The 22,601-nt window shown below is 51.3% G+C and overlaps 1 protein-coding gene across 1 annotated transcript in view; it reads left to right on the top strand.

Annotated features, from left to right (window-relative positions):
* The window catches only part of CPAMD8 (C3 and PZP like alpha-2-macroglobulin domain containing 8), an 86,513-nt gene that overhangs the window by 40,043 nt on the left and 23,869 nt on the right, over positions 1 to 22,601 (top strand). Inside the window, exons 20-26 of the mRNA XM_039243260.1 lie at positions 5,145 to 5,376; positions 10,244 to 10,397; positions 10,728 to 10,858; positions 12,662 to 12,713; positions 18,822 to 19,120; positions 19,730 to 19,955; positions 21,490 to 21,666. Of these exons, the coding sequence (XP_039099191.1) occupies positions 5,145 to 5,376; positions 10,244 to 10,397; positions 10,728 to 10,858; positions 12,662 to 12,713; positions 18,822 to 19,120; positions 19,730 to 19,955; positions 21,490 to 21,666 (1,271 nt within the window). The remainder of the gene's footprint in view (positions 1 to 5,144; positions 5,377 to 10,243; positions 10,398 to 10,727; positions 10,859 to 12,661; positions 12,714 to 18,821; positions 19,121 to 19,729; positions 19,956 to 21,489; positions 21,667 to 22,601) is intronic.

The following is a 22,601-nucleotide window of genomic DNA, read 5'->3' on the forward strand; positions in this document are numbered from 1 at the left end:
CTGGTAGCTTCCACCTTTTGGCTACTAGAAAGAATCCTGCTATGAACACAGGTGTGCAAATAGCTCTTTGAGACCCTGCTTGCAGTTCTTTGGGTTTATAGCCAGAAGCACAATTGTTGTATCATATGTTGATTCTATGTCTAATTGGTTTTTTGTTTGTTTGTTTGTTTGAGAGAGACAGACAGCATGAGCTGGGGAGGGGTAGAGAGAGAGGGGGAAAGATAGAATCCCAAGCAGGCTCTGGACTGTCAGTGCACAGCCCGATGCGGGGCTCGAACTCACAAAACCATGAGATCATGACCTGAGCTGAAACTGAGAGTTGAGAGTTGGACGTTAACTGACTGAGCCACCCAGGCGCCCCGTATGTTTAATCGTTTTGGGGAACCTCTATAGTGTTTCCTGCAGTGACAGCACCATTTTATATTCCCACCAGCAGCACACAAGGGTTCTTCTCTAAATGTTCAGTAGAATTCACCAGTGAAGCCATCAGGTCCAGAGCTTTTTCTTTGTAAAGAGATTTTGGGTTATTGATTCAATCTCCTTAGAGGTCTGTTCGGTTCTGGGTCTGTTCAGATTTTGTATTTCTTTGTAATTTAGTCTTGGTTGGTTTTGCATTTGTAGGAATTTGCCCATTTCATCCGGATTATCCAAATTCTTGATGTGTGAGTGTTCATGCACTTTTTATAATCTTTTTATTTCTGAGAATGGGTAGTAATACTCCCACTTTCATTTCATATTTTAGTTACTCGAGTCTTTTCTCTTTTTCCCTTAGTCTGCCTAGTTAAAAGTTGGTCAGTGTCATGGATCAGTTCAAACAATCAACTTATGGTTTTGTTGATGCTCTGTTATTTTCCTGTTCTCTGTTTCCTTTATCTCTGCTCTAATCTTTATTAGTTCCTTCCTTCCGTTAGCTTTGGGGTTAGTTTGTTTTTCTTTTTCTAGTTCTTTAAGTTGTGCAATCAGGTTGTGTATTTGAGATCTTTCTTCTTATTATTATTTAAAGTTTATTTATCTATTTTGAGAGAGAGTGTGTGCACATGCATGAGCAAGTGGGGGAGAGGCAGAGAGAGAGAGAGGGAGAGAGAGAAACAGAGAGAGAGAGAATGCCAAGCAGGCTCTACACCATCAGCAACTCGAGACTTGAACCCAGGAACCATGAGATTATGACCTGAGCCAAAATCAAGAGTTGGACGCTTAATGAACTGAACCACCCAGATGCCCCAAGATCTTTCTTCCTTTTTAATACATATATAGCTATAAATTTCCCCTTCGGCACTACTTTTACTGCCTCGCATAGATTTTGGTAGGTTATGTTTTGTTTTCATTCATTTCTGAGTATTTTAAAATTCCCTTTGTGATCTCTTTGATCTATTGGTTAGTTAAGAATGTGTTGTTGATGGGGTGCCTGGGTGGCTTAGTCAATTAAGCATTTGAACGCTTGAATTCATCAGCTCGGGTCATGATCTCACGATTGTGAGATAGAGCCCTGTGTTGGGCTGTGTGCTGACAGCACAGAGCCTGCTTGGGATTTTCTCTCTACCCCTCCCCTGCTCTCTCTCTCTCTCTCAAAATAAATAAATAAACATAAAAAAATAAACGTGTTCTTGAGTTTCCAGATTTGTAAATTTTCCGGTTTTCCTTTACTTACCAATTTCTAAGTTTGTCTCATTGTGCTCAGAGAAGATACTTTGTGTAATATCTGCCTTTTAAAATCTACTGAGACTTCGTGGAAACTAAATTGACAATAAACTATTTGTAAAAAAAAAAAAAAAAAAGAAAAGAAAAAAGAAAAAAAATCTACTGAGACTTCATCTTCATGGCCTTACTCATGGTCTTTCTTGAAGACTGTCCTGTGTGCACTTGAGAATGTGCATGCTGTTGCTGGGTAGAGAGTTCTGTGAATGCCTTTGGATCTAGTTGCTTTATTGTGTTAAGTCGTCTACTTGCTTGCTTATCTTCTGTCTGTTTGTTCAGTCTGTTATTCAGAATGGGCTATTGAAGTCTCCAACTATTATTATAGAGGTTTTTATTTCTTGCTTCAGTTATTTCCCTTTACATATGTTTCATATATTTCAATGGTCTGTTATTAGGTGTGTATATGTTCATAATTGTTATATCTTTTTGCCATATGGAACCTTTTATTAATATCTAATGTCCTTCGTAGTCTCTTATATACCCTTTTTTGACTTGAAGTCCATTTTGCCTCACATCAGAATAGTCATGGCTATTCCCTCTTGGTTACAGTGGGCCTGGGATATCTTTTCCTTTCTTTCACTTTCAACCTATTTTGCTTTTGCAGCTAAAGTGAGTTTCTTATAGACAGAAGAGTCAGGTCATGTTTTTTAATTCACTCTGTCAATCTCTGCTTCTTTGATTGGAGAGTTTAATCCATTTATGTTAAATATAATTACTCATAAGGAGGGCCCTACTTCCATCATTGTGCTTTTTGTTTTCTGTGTGCCTTATATCAGTTTTGAGATGGTGACCCAAGGCAGGGACCTTGTTTGGGGCACATGGTGGGGATCGGACACAGTATCCTGGTTCCAGTGCCTAGGATGTTCTGTCCTCAGTTATGCTGCCCACCTCCCCTCTGTGAGTTTTCTGGGGGTTGTCACAGTGCACCGTTCAGCTCAAGGCCCCTAACAAGAGCCCCGCCGGGCTGGTGGGCAGCTCCCATTCTTGTGATTGTTTCATGGTTATTTTGGACAGAGGGAGCAACCCCAGCTTGGTGGGCAGAGCCAGGTGTGGTATGAGTGCGAAAGCAGGTAACTCTGAGAAGTTGGACGAGGCTCAAGGATCAAGATGCACAAAGGTGGGATGAGTGGTGGCTGTCAAGAGCTAGGCTGAGCTGGAGAGAGGGAGAGCTGAGCTGTCAGGTGTTGGAGTGGCCAAGCCAGGGAGTGACAAGAAGCTATAGTGAAAATAATGGTGACACCCTTTCATCATTACTGTAACAGTGTAGCCTGATGTCCCCCGTTCCGGTTTCCCCACTGAACGGCACACTTTGCAGGTGGGTCAGACATGGTGGGGGTTGTCTCACTGTGGAGGGAGCCCTGGACCAAAGGCTCCGGCAGTTTTATGGGCCCTGGCACCCGCAGAATGGAGGGAGTAGGGCTCACAGTGGGAACGTATTGGGTGCCAGGCCAAAGTGGGGAGAAATGCCTTCAAGATTTCCTCCCATGAGAAGGAGGCCTTGGCAGAGGCTTCAGACACCTGATGACCTTGGGGCCCCAGGCAGATCCCTAAAAACACACAGAGCTAGGAATGGAGGCACTGGGGCTGGGAAGGCAAATATGGGAAAAGCATGGCTGCCCAGGGGCCCAGGGGCCCTGACTGCTGCCCTCAGAGACCACAGCACACTGGCTGGGCCACAACCCTGCTGTGGGGAGGGCAGCTTCCCCTAAGGCCTGCCAGGGAGAGCGTTTGTAATGGCCTGTAGTCACACCTACAAAATCACGCAAAGGTTTCTAACCAAGAGTTGGGCTCTGCAAGAGTCTGTGGGATAAGGATGCCAGGCCAGGAAGAGTAGCTGTCCCCTGAGGGGCAGGCTGGTGGCATCCAGTGTCCGCAGGAAGGTTGGCTATGACCATATGAAGCTGGTAAAAGTTCTGCCACTTTTAATGGGAAGAGAGTGACTTGAGTTGTCACAGCGGTGACAGCGTGTGACCCTCGTAGAAGCGAGGATAGATGTCCCAGGTCCCGTGGGGCCTGACAGGCAGTGGGGTTGCCGTGTGCCACAGCCTGGGGTCAGGCTCCTGGGAAACAGACAGGGGTCAGGCCGGTGAGTAAGGAACAGAGGACTCTTGCACCAAAGGTTTAAGATAAATCTTGAAAGGTCATCCTGGATGTGCAGAGTTGACCACAGAGTTTTCCTCCTGAGCCATCCTCAAGTGATCCGTGGGGCCATTGGTGGGGGTTGGGGGGAGGTGGGCGGGGTGGGGGCAGGGATAATCTTGAGTAGCACCGTCTGATGGAAATATACGTGGAGCGCGTGGGTGGCTCAGTCGGTTAAGCCTCCGACTTCGGCTCAGGTCATTATCTCACAGTTGGTGAGTTCGAGCCCTGTGTCTGGCTCTGTGCTGACAGCTCAGAGCCTGGAGCCTGCTGCGGATTCTGTGTCTCCCTCTCTCTCGGCCCCTTCCTAGCTCATGCTCACTCGCTCTCTCTCGGTCAAAAATAAAATAAAAACTTAAAAAAAAAGAAATATAACATATGTAATTTCCCACACATGTAATGTCAGATTTCCCAGCGCCACATTATAAAGGGGAAACCCCCCCCAAAAAAAACCCAGGCGGAGTTCATTTGAATCTTGTATCTTATTTAACCCAATATATATCTCCATATATGGTTGTTTCAAAGGCAATCAATATAAAAAGTTATCGAGGACACATTGTACTTTTTTCTTTTTTTTTTTTTTTTGGTACTCTGTGGCTGCTGTCACAAAGAACCACAGACTAGGTGATTTAAAACAACAGAAATTTGTCCTGTCACTGTTCTGGAGGCCAGGCATTGGAGATCAAGGTGTGGGCAGGGTCATGCAGCCCCTGGAGGCTCTCGGGAAGGATCCTTCCGGGCCTCTTCCAGCCTCTGGGGGCTCTGGTGTTCCTTGGCTTGTAGCTGCACTCCCTCCTGTCTCATGCCTCCTCTGTGTCCGAATTTCCTTCTTATAAGGACCCCCGTCCTTAGACTGGGGCCCACCTTACTCCAGTGAAACCTCATCTGAACTAATTTCATCTGCCGACACTGTTTCCCCAAATAAGGTCACATTCACAGGTACTGGGGGTTAGGGCTTGGGCATAACTTCCGGGAGACACAAGCCCCAAATGACTGCCCCCCTCAATTCAGTGTCTTTCCCCCCTGAACTGGGCGGAGCACACACTGCCGGGTTGGCACAGCCGAGCCCATGCTGTGGGTCCACGGCTGTCCCAGGGGCCATCCATGCTCCTCATAACCTGAGTTAGGGCTGAGGGGTGGCATTCTCCTGTCACACCCCGTGTCATGCGTGTCCTGCCCATGTGCTTGTTTCCGAGCTGCAGGGGCGCCTGCCTGGGGCCCCGGGCCTTCCGGTTGCACCCCTGCATTCCCGCCTGGCTGCCTCGGCCTGGCCCTGGAGAAGGGGCCCATGGTTGTCCATCCTTCTGCAGCGACCCGTCCAGCGAGGAGACGCTCAGTGTGCAGGTCCCGGACTCCATCACCAGCTGGGTGGGTGAGGCCGTGGGTCTGTCCGAGGCCTGGGGCCTGGGTGTCGCCGTGCCTGCCCTGCTGAAGACCTTCAAGCCTTTCTTTGTGGACTTCACACTGCCCCCCTACGTGGTCCGCGGGGAGCAGGCGAAGATCCCGCTCAGCGTCTACAACTACATGGGCACTTGTGCCGAGGTACCACCCCCTCCCTGCACACAGCCTTCCCTGTGCCTGGGGGTGGGGGGTGGCACCCGTGATGTCGTGATGTCCTGATGTGGTGTCGGGAGGCGGGGTTGAGGGGAGGGGGCCAGCCTGAGGGGCTTGGAAGGGGGCAGAGCATCTTTGTTATCCAGGAGGAAGCTGTTGAAGGGGCGGCCTCTGTGTCACTGGGGAGGCAGGGGCACGAAGACCTGAAGGTCAGAAAAGCAAGTGCTCAGTGTCCCCGTTTATTTCTTTACTTATTTACATTAAATGTTTATTTTTGAGAGAGAGAGAGACAGAGGGTGAATGGGGGAGGGGCAGAGAGAGAGGAGACGCAGAATCCGCACAGAGCGGGACTCGAACTCGTGAACCGCGAGATCATGACCTTAGCCAATGTCAGACGCTTAACTGCCCGGGCCCCCCAGGCATCCCTCCCCCAGCACACTAGCCAGCCCCCCGCCGCCTTACTCCGCTTGGTGTTTTTCAGGGTCCGCAAGTGTCAGGGAGAGAGGAGTCGCCGGTGGTTACAGGCTAAATGGGTCGCCAGTGCTAAGAATGGTGTCCGCAGGGGCCGCAGACCCTGTCGATGCGAGGCTCCAGCGCCTCAGGGGCTGTGCCGTGGGGGCCCCGGGCTCCTTCTTGGAGGTCGTGGGAAAGGGGACTCTTACTTTCTTGTAGCTGCTGTAACAAAGTAGCGGGAACTGGGTGGCTTGAGACAATAGAAATGTATTCTCTCAGTTCTGGAGGTCAGAGTCCAAGATCTGGGTGCGGGCAGGGTGGGTTCCTCCTGGGGGCTCTGAGGGAGGGTCCCTCTCGTGCTTCAGTCCAGCTTTGGCGGCCCTTGACGTTCTTTGGCCGTGGCTGCATGGCTCCAAATCTGCAGTGTGTCTTCACGGGGCCTTCCTCCCTCGCTGTCTCTTCCTTCTGTGGATTTCTCTCTATCTGTTTCGTCTTCCAAAGCTCCCAGTTCTGTTGGGATGGGGCCTCCCGCAATAACCGCATCATAACTTAATGTCATCTGCAGAGATCCTGTTTCCAAATAAGATCACGTTGAGGGGTCCCGGGGGGTTAGGACTTCAAAATATCTTTCTGGGGGGCCACGATCGGACCGTAACGGCTACCCCGAGGGTGTGGGCTTGCGGCTGAGCTCGGAGGCTGGAGAGGAAGGATGGCAGACGGGGGTGGCCTGGGAGACCAGGTGGGTTCATGATGGGGAAGGGAGGGTTTTGGGGGGCAGGGGTCTGTGTATCTATGTGGCTTGGAGAGGCCAGGAGCACCCACCCTCCAGCACCTTTGTAATCCTTGAGTGCTGGCTAGGCCTGATGTCAGCTGGTGGGCGGGAGGACGGGAAGTGGGGAGGGGGCTCTCCATGGTTAGGGGCAGCCCTCAGGGGCTGTGGGTGGAGGGGTGAGTGGGGCACGGGATCAGTGGTCCAGCTGGGAGCAGGCCTGCTCTCTTCAGGTCACAGCCTCACCCTGACAAGCCACACGCCGGGGACATGGCTGACCGCCGCCCCCCCACCCAGCCCTGCCCAAGTGTGTTGGGGACCCACGGGGCCGCTGGCTCACAACATACCTAGGGCAGAAGATGTGAGCTGCAGACCATGGAAACCAAGAGATTTCACCCCAGATTTCTGGCTTTCTTGAAAAAAAAAAAAGAGGACATGTGGCTAGAGAGTGATTGGAATTTGCTCCCGGCAAGGCACCCAAGGCTGGCTGAGTGGGGGACACAGTCACTGCCCCCCAGCTGTGGCCCCAGTGCATTCATACCCCGCTGTGCCCAGAAGACTGGGCTCTAGCTTAGCATCTCCAGTTACAGCCTCATTTTGCCTCAGTTACCCTATCTGTAAAGTGGGCGGGGGAGCTCAACCTGTCCCCACTCAATCACCCTCACTGGCTTTCTCTGCTTGTGAGTCCAAAGGGGATGGCTGTGATCATTTCTGAGCCTGGCCCGGAGGCAAGGACAGCATGAGTCCCGGCTCTGAGGCTGACCTTGAGCTTACACAAAATGCGTTACTCCTTTTTTTCCTTTGCAAATTCCGCACATCCAACTGAATGATGATGTCTGCAGCAGAACATGTTGCGTGTGATGGTGTGTGACAGCCTCAAGGCCAGTCAAGGGCTCTCACACGGCCGTCTGGCCGGCACAATACAAGTTCAATGCTAGTGTTTCTTTTATTTTTTTAAAAAATTTTTTAACATTTATTCAGTTTTGAGAGACAGAGCATGAGTGGGGAAGCGGCAGAGAGAGAGGGAGATACAGAATCTGAAACAGGCTCTGAGCCGTCAGCACAGAGCCCAACGCGGGGCTCGAACCCACAAACCGTTAGATCATGACCTGAGCTGAAGTCGGATGCTTAACCGACTGAGCCACCCAGGCGCCCCTCAATGCTAGTGTTTCTATTTGACTTTCCCGCTGGTGTTTCTTTAATTCTATAGAAGGGCCACACGTTAATGAGCTGTCACATAGGAGTTTCCTGGCCCTTGAAACTTTAAAGGAAAATTTCAACTTAAGGAAAAAAAAAAGAGCAGTCACTGCGGAGGCCCCTAGGTGTAAAATGCTGGTGATTCTAATTCACTGTCACTCAGAACCAATTGTGCAAGTGCCCCTGTGTGTGCTGGACCTTGTGCACATGTTAGAGGACCCCAGGGCCCAGGACGTGGGGTCCATCTGTGCTTGAACTTGGAGCCCTGATACCGCTAACGTCTGAGGCCAGCTCAGGCCCCAGGATTTTGCCTACATCGGTATCAAGCGCCTTTGTGGGCCGGGGAAGAAGGGCTGTGGATGGAATTGTTCCCAGATACGAAGCTCAGAGACTCATCGTTACATGCCCAGGGTCTCCCAGGGGCTTTGGGGGCAGAGCTGTGTTAGAATTGAGTGTTTCCAGGGAGCCAGGGGAGCCCCAAGAAGGGGCAGCTCTCTTGAACTCTGGAGTCGTCAGGCAGTGTTTAAGCCAGGCACCGGGACTTGGAAGGACATTCCTGAAAGAGGGAAGAGCATGCACACGCAGCAGAGGCAGGGAGGCAGCTTAGCGTGTCCCGGGAATTGTCCATGACATGGTCTGCCTGGGCTTTAGGGTCTGATGGAGAAAGCAGGGGAGGGGTAATCAGAGCCTCATCATTTGGCTGGGTGGGAGCCACTGTGTTGGTAAGCAAGGCAGCGGCCACAGGGGTCCTGGGGCGGGGGGGACATGTGAGATAGGCACAAAGCAGGCAGCCAGGGAGCAGTGCCCCAAAGCCCAGTGTCTGTATGATCCACCCTCTGTCATTCGTTTTTTTTGTTTTTTTTTTTTTTGAGAGAGAGAGAGAGAGCAAGAGAGCGAGCATGAAGGGGGCAGGGAGAGGGAGAAAGAGAATCTCAAGGAGGCCCCAAGGTGTCAGCACAGAGCCCGAAGCAGGGCTGGAAACCACAAACCGTGAGGTCATGCCCCGAGCTGAAACTGAGTCAGATGCTTAATCAACTGAGCCACTCAGGTTCCCCGTCATTCTTTTTTTAAAAAAATATTTATTTATTTTAATGTTTGTTTATTTTTGAGGGAGAGAGAGACGGAGTATGAACAGGGGAGAAGCAGAGAGAGAGGCAGGGAGAGAGGGAGATAAAGAATCTGAAGCGAGCTCCAGGCTCTAGGCTGTCAGCACAGAGCCTGATGTGGGGCTCGAACTCACGAGCAATGAGATCACGACCTGAGCTGAAGTTGGACGCTTAACCGACCAAGCCACCCAGGTGCCCCTGTCATTCTTTTTACGTAGTGGATAGCCAGGAGGAACAGAACCATCTTAAAAAGCCAGAATAAGTGCAGACTAATCCCTGATCGGCTAGGTGGCCCCCCAGGGGAGGGTCCTCACTGAATGGGCAGGCAGGACCCTCAGGTGCCCCTTTTAGCTGCAAGAACATGCCGGCAGCTGGTTCGTGGCACATCCCCAAGGCACCAAGAAAACGGACCCGTCCCCCGCTCCCTCGACACGGGCAGGTGGTCATTCCATCCAGGACCCGGAAACTGCGGCCCACTGACGCTTGGCTCTTAAGTTTTTTCTTCCCTCCCTGGAAGAATGTTCTGGAAGAACACTGACTCACGAGGGACGTGGGAGCACTTGACGCACCCCTGCACCCGCTGTTCACGTTCAGGTCCCGCGGGGCTTGGCCTCGGGCAGGATTCAGATGCTCTGTCACACTTGCCACTACTTTTCCTCGGATCCTGCCCTCCACATCACACGTGCATGTGTGTGTGAAGTTGCGTGTTAGCCCTCAGGGGCCCAGGAATCACTCGCGTCCTCTTTGGCTTCATTACTTTAGCTCCTAGTAGGGCACCTGCACCCCTTGGTGCTTCACATATGCTGGTGGGACAAATGGACGTGGACCAAAGAGCCTCTTCCATCCTGGGAGGTCTGACCACACAGGCACATAGAGACACTCATGTGCACACGCATCGTGCACGTATATATGCGTGGGCCACACCTACATGCACATAGGTGTGCACAGATACACGCACGCACACATGTGTGCACGCACACAACCCTGTTATGACCCTGTGGACCTCAGGGGTTGGATGGAGGGTCAGAGGCGGTGCCTTGCGGGGCCTGCGGGTGGATGGCCCCTCCCATCTGGTGCCTTCCATCAGCCTTGGTCCTGAGGGGAAGCTGACCCCGTGGGGTGCTGGGGGCCGAAGTAAAGACAGGGCTCCCGGCAAGACGATGGTGAGTAGTTGGTTCTGGTTGGAAACAGAAAGAGGACCTTCTGGGAAGAGCATGGCTCTTGGGGAGGGCCGACGCGGTGGCCGGTGGCCGGTGGCCGGTGGGATGTGCCGGAGGGCGCTCGCATCCGCATCCCGGGCGCTGCGAGAGCAGCGTACCTCCCTCCGCAGGTCTACGTGAAGATCTCCGTTCCCAAGGGCATCCGCTTTGTCGGGCATCCGGGCAGACGCCATCTGACCAAGAAGATGTGCGTGGCCTCTGGGGAGACGGAGCCCACCTGGGTGGTCCTGTCCTTCAGTGACCTGGGACTCAGCAAAGTCACAGGTGAGGCCCCGTGCTGCTCCAGGCATCCCCTCGCTCCGGACCCCAGGCACAGGTGAGGGGCAGGGCGGGGGCGGTACGTGAGGTCAGGGCCACGCTGAGAGAGGGACAGCACAGCGGCTGGAAATGGTCAGGAGGTGGGGCAAGGCGGTTCGCGGCAGGGGGGGGGTGAGGCTTCCCCTGGAGGGAGCTGAGCTTGGGGGCCACATCCCACGTATGTGTGCGCAGACTCGCCCCCCTCACACACACACAAACACGTACACACGGGTCCACCCGGGAGGCAGGTGAGGGTTCGGTTCAGGCAGCAAGCGCTGAGCCCGCACGTGTCCACAGCCAAAGCCCTGGCTTACGGAGACGCGGACTGCTGCCGGGCCGGGAAGTCCATCCGACACTTGGAGGAGCAGGTGGCTGCCCGGAGAGGCCCCGCCGGGAGGGATCACATCAGGCGCGGTGTCGTGGTTGAGGTAAGCCCACGTGCTCAGCCAGGGCACCTGCCAGGGCCTGATTCCATCAGCCACGAGGTGGGGGCCGGCCCGAGTATGCAGTCCCTGCCCTGCTCTGGGGCTCCGGGCAGGCGCGGGGTGTCTGCATTTCCTTTCGAGAGGCCCACAGCACCCAGCCTGGACGGAGTGCACCGCGGACTTGGGGAAAGCCTCCTGGGACTTGCAGGATGTTGACCATCTTGGGGGGCCATGTGCCTCTGTCTCTCGACTTCCTATTTGTCATAGGCAGCCACAATGATTGTGACCTGGTATTTGGAGGGTTGTCCTTGGGATGTCCAAGGGGCAGAAAGGACGCAGAGCCTATGCAGCAGATGGGCCCAGTTGCTGGGGTCTCATTGATGCCCCCTCTCCTCACCCCAGGGGGTTGGGAATCCAGGATCTGCCACTCAGCGTGGGCTGAGCGCATGTCTTGATATTCCCATCCTGCTCCATAAATCAGGGGCATTCACACTCTCCCTACAGCGTGGAGAGGGCCGGAGAGAATGCATAGGGAGCTTCGCAGCGCATGCTGGCCATGCGGTAGTGGTGACGTCCCATCTTTTGGGGGCTGCCTGGACACATCGGAGCCCAGAGCCCTGCCAAGGCTCTCATGACACACGGAGAGTGCACAGTGGCCCCGATGAAGTCCTCACGGGGTCCTCAGCGCCTGCCCCTCCCCCGTGGCACAGCTGCAGAAAGCCACCCTACCCCCTCCTGGCTCTGGTCCTGGCAGCGCTGAGCGCAGATGATTTCCATCAGCGCCCGGAGTCACACACGCGGCTGGCCAGAACTCCTGGGGCTGCGCGAGTCGTCGCCCCGGCGTGCTCCACATGACATGATGGATTCCTCTGGGGACAAGTGTGTCCTCTGATGAGGAATGCCCTCACCGTGGGCCAGTGGGATGCTGGAGTGGCCTCAACGGAAAACACAGGGACCCCCGGCAACCCCTCGCTCAGCCCGAGTGCACTCCCTGGCCCACAGCCCACCCTCCTGTGGCCAGAGGAGGTGGCAGGTCATGGAGAGTTCTTGCCTCCTCCATCCGCAGGAGGAAATTTCTCAGTGCACGGAGAGGGATTCCCAAGGGGCTCTCCTCCCATTCGCACTGCTCAAAGGTCTGCTGAGTCCTCAGCATGTGCTGGTACTGCTTTGTGCAGGCAGCTCTGGGGGCGGGAGGTGACATTTAGGCATCAGGAGACCTGAGATGTCGAAGCGAAAACACTGAAGTGTGGTGGGTGAGGAAACTAGATTTATGTAACAGGACGTGGCCGACGTGTGGCTCGGTGAAGCAGCTAAACCCTACGGCCGCTCCACCCTGGGGGCTGGAGAGCTCTGGGTGCGTGGCCTGTTGGCCAGATCGGATATTTGGGGGACCCTCATGGGACACTGCATGCCTTGTGCTGGGGACAAAAGTGCGTATGACAGCAGTATCTTCCCAAGAGGTGGGGAGTCAGGTGATGGGTGGGAACTGTTTACCAGATGGAGGAGGAGCCGGTGCCCCCCCACCCCCCACCATTTAGCCCAGGAGTCCGGGAGGACAAGGTGGGAATATGGGAAGCATGACAAGTCTAGAAGCAGTTGGTGAGTTGGTTTGACCAGAGCCTGGAGAAGGGGAACGAGCCTCAGTTTCCCCGCTTGGGCCTAGGAGGTAGGCAGCCTGGTCCTTCTCTGCGTCCTCGTGACATTGGCATCACCCTGCAGGGTCCCAACTCAGAGCCGCTGCCACGGGAGGGCGGCCCTCCCCTGTGCCGACTGCGCAGGTCAGTTCTCCCCATCTCTCTGTTTCAGCCGGAAGGAGCCCCCCGCACCTACACCTACAGCGCTTTCTTCTGTCCCAACGGTGAGTCCCCGCATCCACCCTATGGAGGGCCTTGGTCTTCACCCCACACCGTTGCAGCGCTCCTGCTGCTAAGTGGATGCAGCCCTTCCTGGGGCCAGGGGACAGGGCAGCGGAGAACCGAGATGTCCTCACTGGTGACAGCCGTAAGCCAGAGCGGGGACTGGGCCAAGAAGGAAGGACGTGCACAGGAATGTAGGCTGGAGGTGCCCTCGAGACCCCGGGGTGAGGAGCCTAGGATCCGGGGAAGGGAGGTCTGAGAGTCACGTCAGGGGAAAGCTGTGGGAAGCAAGGCCGACCCAGGCCCCTGGGCCCAAAGAGAAAATAGGAAATTCAAGTGGGTTCCAGAAAGGGTGGTATTTGGGGTCTGCCTCGATCCACTGAAATTGATATTATGCTTGTTAATGGTCCATGAAAAGGAAAGGGGTACAGAGCCAGAGAAGGGCCCTTCCATGCCTCTGCCTCGGTGGGGTCAGGGAAGTGCTAGGCAGCACGTGACCCCAGATGCCAGGGGAGCCATCTAGCGTGGAGCTCAGGCCTGGCCTGGCACTGGGCAGCACCCGGCAGGCTTCGCCAGGTGAACGAGCTGAGGATCTGAGCTGGAGTCCCCGGGGGTAGTTGGCTCCCCAGGTACAGCACCGCCCCATTGCCAAGGCAATTCAACATGACAGGTCCCATATGGACCACCCTAGACACAGGATTCCTCTTAACATTCCCCCGCCCCCTTATGTATTAAATAGCAATACATTTCATACAAGCTGAGGTGATTTTTTGGACGGAGTTTCAAAAGCCATTCAACGAAGGAAGGAGAGCCTTTTCAAGAAACTGTGATAGAGTAATTGGACATGATTGGTTAAAGTTGAACTTTGACCTAGAGATCCCACTTTATACAAGAATTACCTCAAATGGATCGTGGACTTATATGTAAAACTATAAAACTTGTAGGAAAAAATCTGTGAGAAAATTTGTGAGAAATCTTTGGGATCCAGGGCTGGGTAAAGAGTTTTTAGACACGATACCAAAAAGCATGACCCATAAAGGACACTCATAAATGGACCTTATCAAAATGAAAAGCTGCTTCTCAAAAAGATGCTATGAAGAGGAGGAAATACAAGTCACAGACTGGGAGGAAGTATTTCCAGACCCAGATCTGACAAAGGACTAGTATCTAGAATATATAAAGAGCTCTCGAAATTCAACAGGAAATCAAACAATCCAATTAGAAAGTGGGAAAAAGGGGGGGGGGCGCCTGGGTGGCTTAGTCAGTTGGGCGTCCAACTTTCGCTTAGGTCATGATCTCGCGGTTCGTGGGTTCGAGCCCCGAGTCGGGCTTCGTGCTGACTGCCAGCTCAGAGCCTGGAGCCTGTTTCAGAGTCTGTATCTCCCTCTCTCTCTGACCCACCCCTGCTCACGCTGTCTCTCTCTCTCTCTCTCTCTCCTAGAAATAAATAAAAATATTAAAAATAAATTTAAAAAATTAAAAAAATAAAGAAAAAAAAGAAAGTGGGAAAAAGGAATAAACAGTTCACCAAAGAAGATATACAGGTGGCCAACATCAACCATTAGCAAAATGCAAAATTAAGCACAATAAGTTATCAGTGCCCACTTATCAGAATGACTCAAGTTAAAAAACAAAACAAAACAAAACAGTGATGGGGCAGGCGCCTGGGTGGCTCAATGGGTTATGCATCCGACTTCAGCTCAGGTCATGATCTCACGGCTCATGGGTTTGAGCCCCGCGTTGGGCTCTGTGCTGACGCTGAGAGCCTGGAGCCTGCTTCCGATTCTGTGTCTCCCTCTCTCTCTGATACTCCTCTGCTTGTGCTCTGTCTACCCCTCAAAAATGAATAAATGTTAAAAAAGTTTTTTTTAAATAGTGAAGCAATACCAGATGGCGAGAATGTGGAGAAAAAGGATCCTTTATACGTTGCGGGTGAGAATTGTAAAATGGTACAGCCGCTGCTAGAAGTTTCTTAAAAAGCCACACAGGCTCCAAGCATACCACCCGGGAATTGCACTATGAGGCATTTATCCCAGAGAAACAGAGATTTATGCTCACACAGAAACCCACACATAAATGTTCATATCAGCTTTATTTGTAATAGCCCCAAACTGGAAACAGCGTAGGTGTCCTTCACTGAATGAGTGGATAAGCAAATGATGGTACATGCCTCCCTTGGAGTGCTATTTAGTGATAAAAAGGAGTAAACTATTGACATATGCAACAATTTGGGTGAAGGGGATTGAGTGGGAAAAAAACCAAAGCTCAGTCCCAAAAGGATCCACAAGTTATTCTGCTTACAGTATTTTTGTAATGACAAAATTTTAGAAATGGCAATTATGTTAACCCTTGGTGGGACGGGGAGGAAGGGTGTGGGTATGGAGATAAAGGCCAATAGGAGGGATCTTGTACAAGTAAAATAGAAGAATTCTGAATAAGATTAATGAGCGGTATCAATGTCAGTATTCTGACTGTGATACTGTACTAGAATTTTGTGAGATACCCTGGGGGAGAACTGGGTCTAGAGGACACAGATGTCTCTGTATTATTTCTTACAGTCGTACGTGAATGTACAACGATCTCAGTAAAATGTAAATTAAAAACATTTTTTAAAGTGACACATAGGTACAAGTACTATATGATTCCACCAATAGTTGACACTTAGAGAAGTCCAAGTCATAGAGACAGAAGGTAGATGGTGGGAGCCAGGGGGCAGCGGGGAGGGGATGGTGACTTAGTGTTTAATGGGGACAGAGTTTCAGTTTGTCTTTTCACCGTGCAAATCTGGAGGTGGACCGTGATGATGTTTGCACAGTGGGACTGGATGTGACACCACTGAACTGTACACTTAAAAATGGTTAACAGGACAAACTTTCCATTGTGTGCATTTTAGCACAATTTTTAAAACTGGGAGAAGCAAAAGCAATCGCTGTGTCTTGCAGGCAAGTTAGGAAGACAAAAAGAAGGAAAGAGAGAAGGAAAGAAGGAAAAATATCTCCTCTGGTTCTCATCCAAAGATGATCGTTTCTGACTTTTTGGCATATTTGGTTTCATAGGATTGACTATTGTTTGTTTTCATATAGTTGTGACTTGTGCGCTAAATAATTTTGTGCTCTGTCTTGCTCGAGCAAATTTAACACATCTCGAGCACTTTGTGATTGTAAGGTCTTTATAAAAAGCATTTCAAAAGAGCCTCAGTTTGTTCTATCAAATGGCTGTTTCATACTTTGACCATTATGGATTTTTTCCTAATTTTTTACATGTTTCTTTTTTTTTTTTTTTTTTGAGAGAGAGAGAGGGAGAGAGAGAAAGTGCTGGGGGAGGGGCAGAGAGAGAGGGAGACAGGATCTGAAGCAGGCTCTGCACTGATAGCAGAGAGCCCAATGTAGGGTTCAAACTCACAAGCTGTGAAATCATGACCTGAGCCAAAGCTGGACGCTTAACCGACTGAGCCACCCAGGTGCCCCTGTTTCTATTTTTTTAAATCATAATTTACATTAGAATATACATTTACAAATGAATGTACATTTGTATTCAAAGTAAAGTCGGTAGTATTTTTAATGTGTTTATTGAGGTATAATTGACATACACGTATTTTAAGTGTACAATTTGGGAAGTGTTGACATATGTGTGCACCTGTGAAACCATCACAACTAAGATAATGAAGATTTCCATTGACCCCTAAAGTCATTCCCACTTGTAATCACCCATTTTTACTCTTGTCATTAGGGGACTACTGATCTCCCTTCCATCTCTATAGATTACTTTGCACGTTCTAGACTTTTATATAAATGGAAACATATAAAATGTACTCTTTTTCTCTGGCTTCCACTCAGCATAAAAATGTTGAGATTCATGTTTCATGTATCAGTAATTCAGTCATTAAGGCCGGGCATTGACCTGTTGATGGATATTTGAGTTATTTCCATATTGATGGATATTCGGGGCTATTTCCAGTAAAGCTTCTATGAATATTCATGCGCAAGTCTTTGTATGGGTAATATGTTTTCCTTTCTCTTGAGTCAGTACTTGTGAGTGGAATAGCTAAATGATACAGTAGGTATGTGTTTAACCTTTTAAGAAAGGACCACACTGTTTTCCAAAGTGGTGGTACTATTTTGCATTCCCACCAGCAGGGGGCGAGAGTCACTTCCTCTCCCTCCTCACCTACACTTGGTATCAGTCTGATGACTTTTAGCCCTTCTGATAGGTCTCTTATGGTGTCTCATTGTGGTTTTAATGTGCATTTCCCTCATTCAAGCACCTTTTTATGTGCCTGTTTACTACTCGTGTATCTTTTCTGGTGAGGTGTCTGGTTAGATCTTTTGATGTTTATTTTATATTGAGTTTTGGAAGTTTCTTTATAAATATATTATGGATACAAGTCGTTTATCAGATAAATGCTTCACAGAGACGTTTCTCCCAGTATGTGGCTTGTTTTTTCTTTCACTTACTAGTATCTTTCAGAGACCAGAGGTTTTTCTTTTTTTTTTAGAAGTTCTTTATGTTGATGTGGTCCAGTTTATCAGTTTTTCCTTGTATGGATTATGCTTTTGCTGTATCTAAGAAATCTTTTCCAGGGGCCTCTGGGCAGCTCAGTTGGTTGAGCGTCCAACTCTTGATTATGGTTCAGGTCATGATCTCGCCATTAATGAGTTCAAGCCCCGCACCAGCCTCCACGCTGGCAGTGTGGAGCCTGCTTGGGATTCTCTCTCTCTCTCTCTCTCTGCCTCCTCGCACCATGTGCACTCTCTCCCTCTTTCAAAATAAATAAATTGGGGCGCCTGGGTGGCTTAGTTGGTTAAGCGTCCGACTTTCGCTTAGGTCATGATCTCGCGGTTCGTGGGTTCGAGCCCCGCGTCGGGCTCTGTGCTGACTGTCAGCTCAGAGCCTGGAGCCTGTTTCAGAGTCTGTGACTCCCTCTCTCTCTGACCCTCCCCTGCTCATGCTGTCTCTCTCTCTCTCTCTCTCTCTCTCTCTCCTAGAAATAAATAAAACATTAAAAAATTAAAAAAAAATAAATTAATTAATCTAAAAAAATAAATCTTGGGGCACCTGGGTGGCTCAGTTGATTAAATGTCTTGACTTTGGCTCAGGTCACGCTCTCGTGGTTTGTGGGTTTGAGCCCCGTGTTGGGCTCTGTGCTGACAGCTCAGAGCCTAGAACCTGATTCAGATTCTGTGTCCGCCTCTCTCTCTGCCCCTCCCCCATTGGCACTCTGTTTCTCTCTCTCTCAAAAATAAACATTAAAAAAAATTTTTTTTAAAAAGAAATCTTTTCTAAATGCTATGTTTTATCCATCAAGTTTGTAGCATTAGGCTGTGCACTTATAAAATAGTGATGTTCCATTTTGAGTTGATCCTTGGAAAACCAAGCATGATGTGGGTCTCCCTTGTCTGCTTCTGGGGTAACTTGCTGTTCTGACACCCTTTGTTGAAAGAGTCTCGCTGTTGAATTGCCTTCACACCTTTGTTGCAAATCAGTTGTTCACATATGAGTGGGTCCATGTCCAGACTCCCTACGCTGTTCCGTTGAGTGCTCAACTGCGCTGACGTCAATACCGCACTCTTGTGATTACTGCCACTTTCGAGTGCATCTGGATGTCTCCCGTGTGTGTCCTTTACCTTGGTCCTTTTTCAGAGTTGTTTTGGCTCCTCTGGGTTCTTTATGTTTCTGTGTAAGTTGTGGAATCAGCTTTGTCATTTCCCCAAAAGACCCTTCTGTGATTTGGATTGGGATTGCTGCAATCGATCAGTTTGGGGAATACTGAACGTATTTGTGGTATTGTCTTCTGCCCGCAAACACCCTGGTTCTCTGTTGACTTGGGTCTCAATTAGTTTCAACAGCATTTTGACGCGGTCACTGGTGTCCAGGTCTTGCAGATCTTTTGTAGGATGTATCCCTGCGAGCATTCCGTCTTTTGTGTGCTGTTGGCAAAGCTGTCGGTAAGCCGGCTCTGTTCGCCGTCCCTCATGCAGCTGCCTGCACTGCCACAGGGACACCGTCCCCCGCCCCCTCAGGGTCCTGATTCCCAGCTCCGGGCACAGGCAGGGGGAGGCAGGATGCCTCCCAGTGCCCCCTCCACAGCCTCTCTCCTTCCCTCCATCCAGAGAGAGTCCACATCTCCACGCCCAACAAGTACGAGTTCCAGTACGTGCAGCGGCCACTGTGTCTCACCCGTTTTGATGTGGCTGTGCGCGCCCACAACGACGCCCGCGTGGCCCTGTCTGCCGGTCCCCAGGACACAGCGGGCATGATAGAGATCGTGCTTGGGGGGCACCAGAACACCAGGTCCTGGATCTCCACCAGCAAGATGGGCGACCCCGTGGCCAGCACACACACAGCGAAGATCCTGTCCTGGGATGAATTCAGAACATTCTGGATCAGCTGGCATGGCGGGTTCATCCAGGCACGGCGGGGCTGGCTGGGGTGGGCGCGGGAACCTCGTGCCGCTTGGCATTTGCTGCTCCCTGCTCTGGGACCCGCTCTAACGACGGCCAGGGAGGGGGTGCAGATAAACACGGAGCACCTCCTCAGGTTGCCTACGGTCTGCCTAGAGTCACTTATTAAAAAAAACTAAAAGAGTGAACACTGTGGTGGAGGAAGCGCCCAGTGACCTGGGAGCTGAAGTATAGTGGGTCGTCACGGGGAAGGAAGGTGAATATAACAGGTGAAATCGGGGCTGGGGCATTTTATGGGCCAGGCAAAGGGGACATAGAAAAGGAGCAGCTAACAGCTTCCTAGAGGAGGGACATCGCCAAACTGGGTTTTGAAGCTTGAATAGGAGTTGCCATGCAAACTAGAGAGTAGAGGATGTTCCAGGCAGAGGGCATAACATGTGCAAAGGCCCAGGGGTTCCAGGGAACCTGATGACTTTGGAAACTGTAGATGCTACTCTTGGCCATTTAATGGATGAGGTGGCCTTTGGTTTCTTGGACTGTGACCCCTATATTCAGTGTCCCTGTTGCCTGAGCACCAACGCCTTTCAGCCTCCAGCAGCCTGGGCCTCTTTTTCCAGGTTGGCCATGGCCCAGAGCCTTCCAATGAGTCGGTCATCATGGCCTGGACCCTCCCCAGGCCACCGGAGGTCCGATTCATCGGCTTCTCCACGGGCTGGGGCTCCGTGGGTGAGTTCCGCATCTGGAAGAAGGTGGAGGTGGACGAGAGCTACAGTGAGGCCTTTACCCTGGGAGTCCCACACAGCGCCATCCCTGGGTCTGAGCGGGCAGCGGCCTCTGTCATAGGTGCGTCTGCCCTGTAGCTGGCCTGGGGAGTATGGAGGTGAGAACTGAGGCCGAGGGGCAGGGTATCCACCCCAGCCTCGGTCTCACAGTGGCCCATGCCGTGCATCTGTGCCCCTGGGGCCTCCTGCCCCACACCCACTCACCTGACAAGCAGCTTCTGGTGTTTTCTCCATGCTGGGGCAGACCCCGAGATGACCCCAACCCTGTCTTTGAGGAGTTCCCAGTCTACCCATCTAAGCCCTGTGTGAGGCAACCCCAAGAGGCAGCAGGTGAATTCCATGAGTGCAGCGAGTGCTGTATGATGTGCAAGAAGACAGAAAGTGTGGGTGAAGTTGGCCAGGCACGGGGGGAAGGTGGGGGTCCTGGTGAGAGGGGCAGGCTTCCAGAGCATTTGCTGAGCAGGAGTAAGTGGCTGTGGCTGGGGGTCTGGAGGGTGTGGGTTGTCCCCTGTAGCCTGGATAGAGGAGTGGAAAGTTGGGCTTGTGTGGTGGATGTGGTGTTGGGTATTGGAAGGGTGGAAAGAGGGGAAGAGGCCAGGAGGGGCAGGCAGTCCTGAATGCAGGGACTCAAGTCTCTCTGACATCAGATGACAGAAGTCCTGGGGCCCAGATGCGTTGGTGATTATGGCCCAATCAGAAGACGTGGGAGTTTACAATTTCTAAGGCAGGAGATAAAATCAGAGATGGCCATGGGGGTTAGTGGCCTGGGTAGGGGCGAAGGGGAGCCAGCAGATGGGCAGGGATGGAGAGGAGGTGAAGGCCGGGCCCCGTGTGCCAGTGCCTTCAGCACAGTGGGATAGAAGGTGGAGAAGAAGCGGGGAAGGCCAGAGAAGGGTGCTGAGAGAGTAGCCAGGCAGGCCCTGCCATGGATGGTGGCTGCAGGAGCAGCAGCAGCCTCAGTGGGGCAGGAGGAGAGGCCAAGGAAGGAAGGGAGTTCGGCCATGTGTGGTTCAGAGAGGCCAAGAAGAGGAAGATGGAGTGCTGAAGGGAAGAAAGCACAGGAGAAATCAGAAACAAACAAAAAAAGAATTTAAAACTATACCACCAATATCAAACGTGTACAGAAGCTTTTAGAAGAAATCTAAAACTCATGGTTGAAGAGAAAATTACATATCTTATTGGGAGTTAGAAAAAATATGTAAAATGGAGCCACAGTGGCTAGATTGACCTATCAACATCCATGGGATGCAGCCAAAGTTGTAGTTAACGGAAAATGTATAGCTTTAAAAATGTACCTGTTTTAAAAGCCGAAAAGAAATGAGCATTCAGCATAATGAAAAAGTAGAGAGAGAAGACTGAGTTGAAACTGAAGAGCAGAGAGGGAGGTGTGTAGGAGAGTCCCAGCGGGTGGTGGCCAAAGCCAGGGCACCAGGTGGGCTACATGGGCACGGGGCGTGGTCCAGTCCCAAAGGCAGCACTGGCAGGGTGGGTAGCAGGTGTTAGGCCACAGGCTGGCCTGGGAAAAGCCGTCCTGAGAACAGCCCGGGCTCCAGTTGAGGCCAGCCTGCGGCCCAGCCTGTTTTCCTTCTCACCAGGAGATGTCATGGGACCAACCCTAAACCACCTGAACAACCTCCTGCGGCTGCCCTTTGGCTGTGGAGAGCAAAACATGATCCACTTTGCGCCCAACATCTTTGTCCTCAAGTATCTTCAGAAAACCCGGCAGCTCAGCCCCGAAGTGGAGCGGGAGACCACTGACTACCTGGTACAAGGTACTGGGGCCGAGTGCAGGGTGGAGGACACAGGGAGGGAGGCAGCCCAAGTGCCGGGTGCAGCAGATGTGGAGAAAGAGACAGAAGTGAGTGAAAGAGGCCACTCAGGGTAGCCCCCATCTGGTCACTGTCAGCAGGAGCCCCATGTCTGCACCTATTAGGCAAGGCTCTGAGTGCTGGGAATCAGCTAAGAGAGGAGACGCATCTTTTAAAAATGTAGATTTTTGGTGTTGGCGGGGGGCTCCTGGGTGGCTCTGTCGGTTGTGTCCGACTTCGGCTCAGGTCATGATCTCGCAGTTCACGAGTTCGAGCCCCATGTCGGGCTCTGTGCTGACAGCTCAGAGCCTGGAGCCTGCTTCAGATTCTCTGTCTCTTCTCTCTCTGCCCTTCCCCCATTCTCTCGAACTCTCTCTCTCAAAAATAAACATTAAAAAAAATAACAAAAATTAAAATGTAGATTTTTTTAAACAGCAAGAATACTATAATAGCAATATAACAAACATTAGAAAAAATACATAGGGGCAGCTGGGTGGCTCAGTCGCTTAAGCATCTGACCAGCTCGGGTCATGATCTCAGGGTTCATGGGTACGAGCCCTGCGTCAGACTCTGTGCTGACAGCTCAGAGCCTGGAGCCTGCTTCGGATTCTGTGTCTCCCTCTCTCTCTGCCCCTCCCCTGCTCATGTTCTGTCTGTCTGTCTCGCTCTCAAAAATAAATAAACGTTAAAAAAATTTTAATAAAAAAGGTATAGAAAAGAAAAAGAAAAGGCACCTGGGTGGCTCAGCTGGTTAAGCGTCTGACTCCGGCTCAGGTCATGATCTTGCAGTTTGTAGGTTCGAGCCCGCATCAGGCTCTGTGCAGCCAGGGCAGAGTCTGCTTGGGATTCTCTGTCCCCCTCCCTCCTGCTCACTCTCTCTCTCAAAAATAAATAAACAT

Source organism: Hyaena hyaena, unplaced genomic scaffold, assembly GCF_003009895.1.
Source record: "Hyaena hyaena isolate Hyena2069 unplaced genomic scaffold, ASM300989v1 scaffold_227, whole genome shotgun sequence".
Lineage (NCBI taxonomy): Eukaryota > Metazoa > Chordata > Mammalia > Carnivora > Hyaenidae > Hyaena > Hyaena hyaena.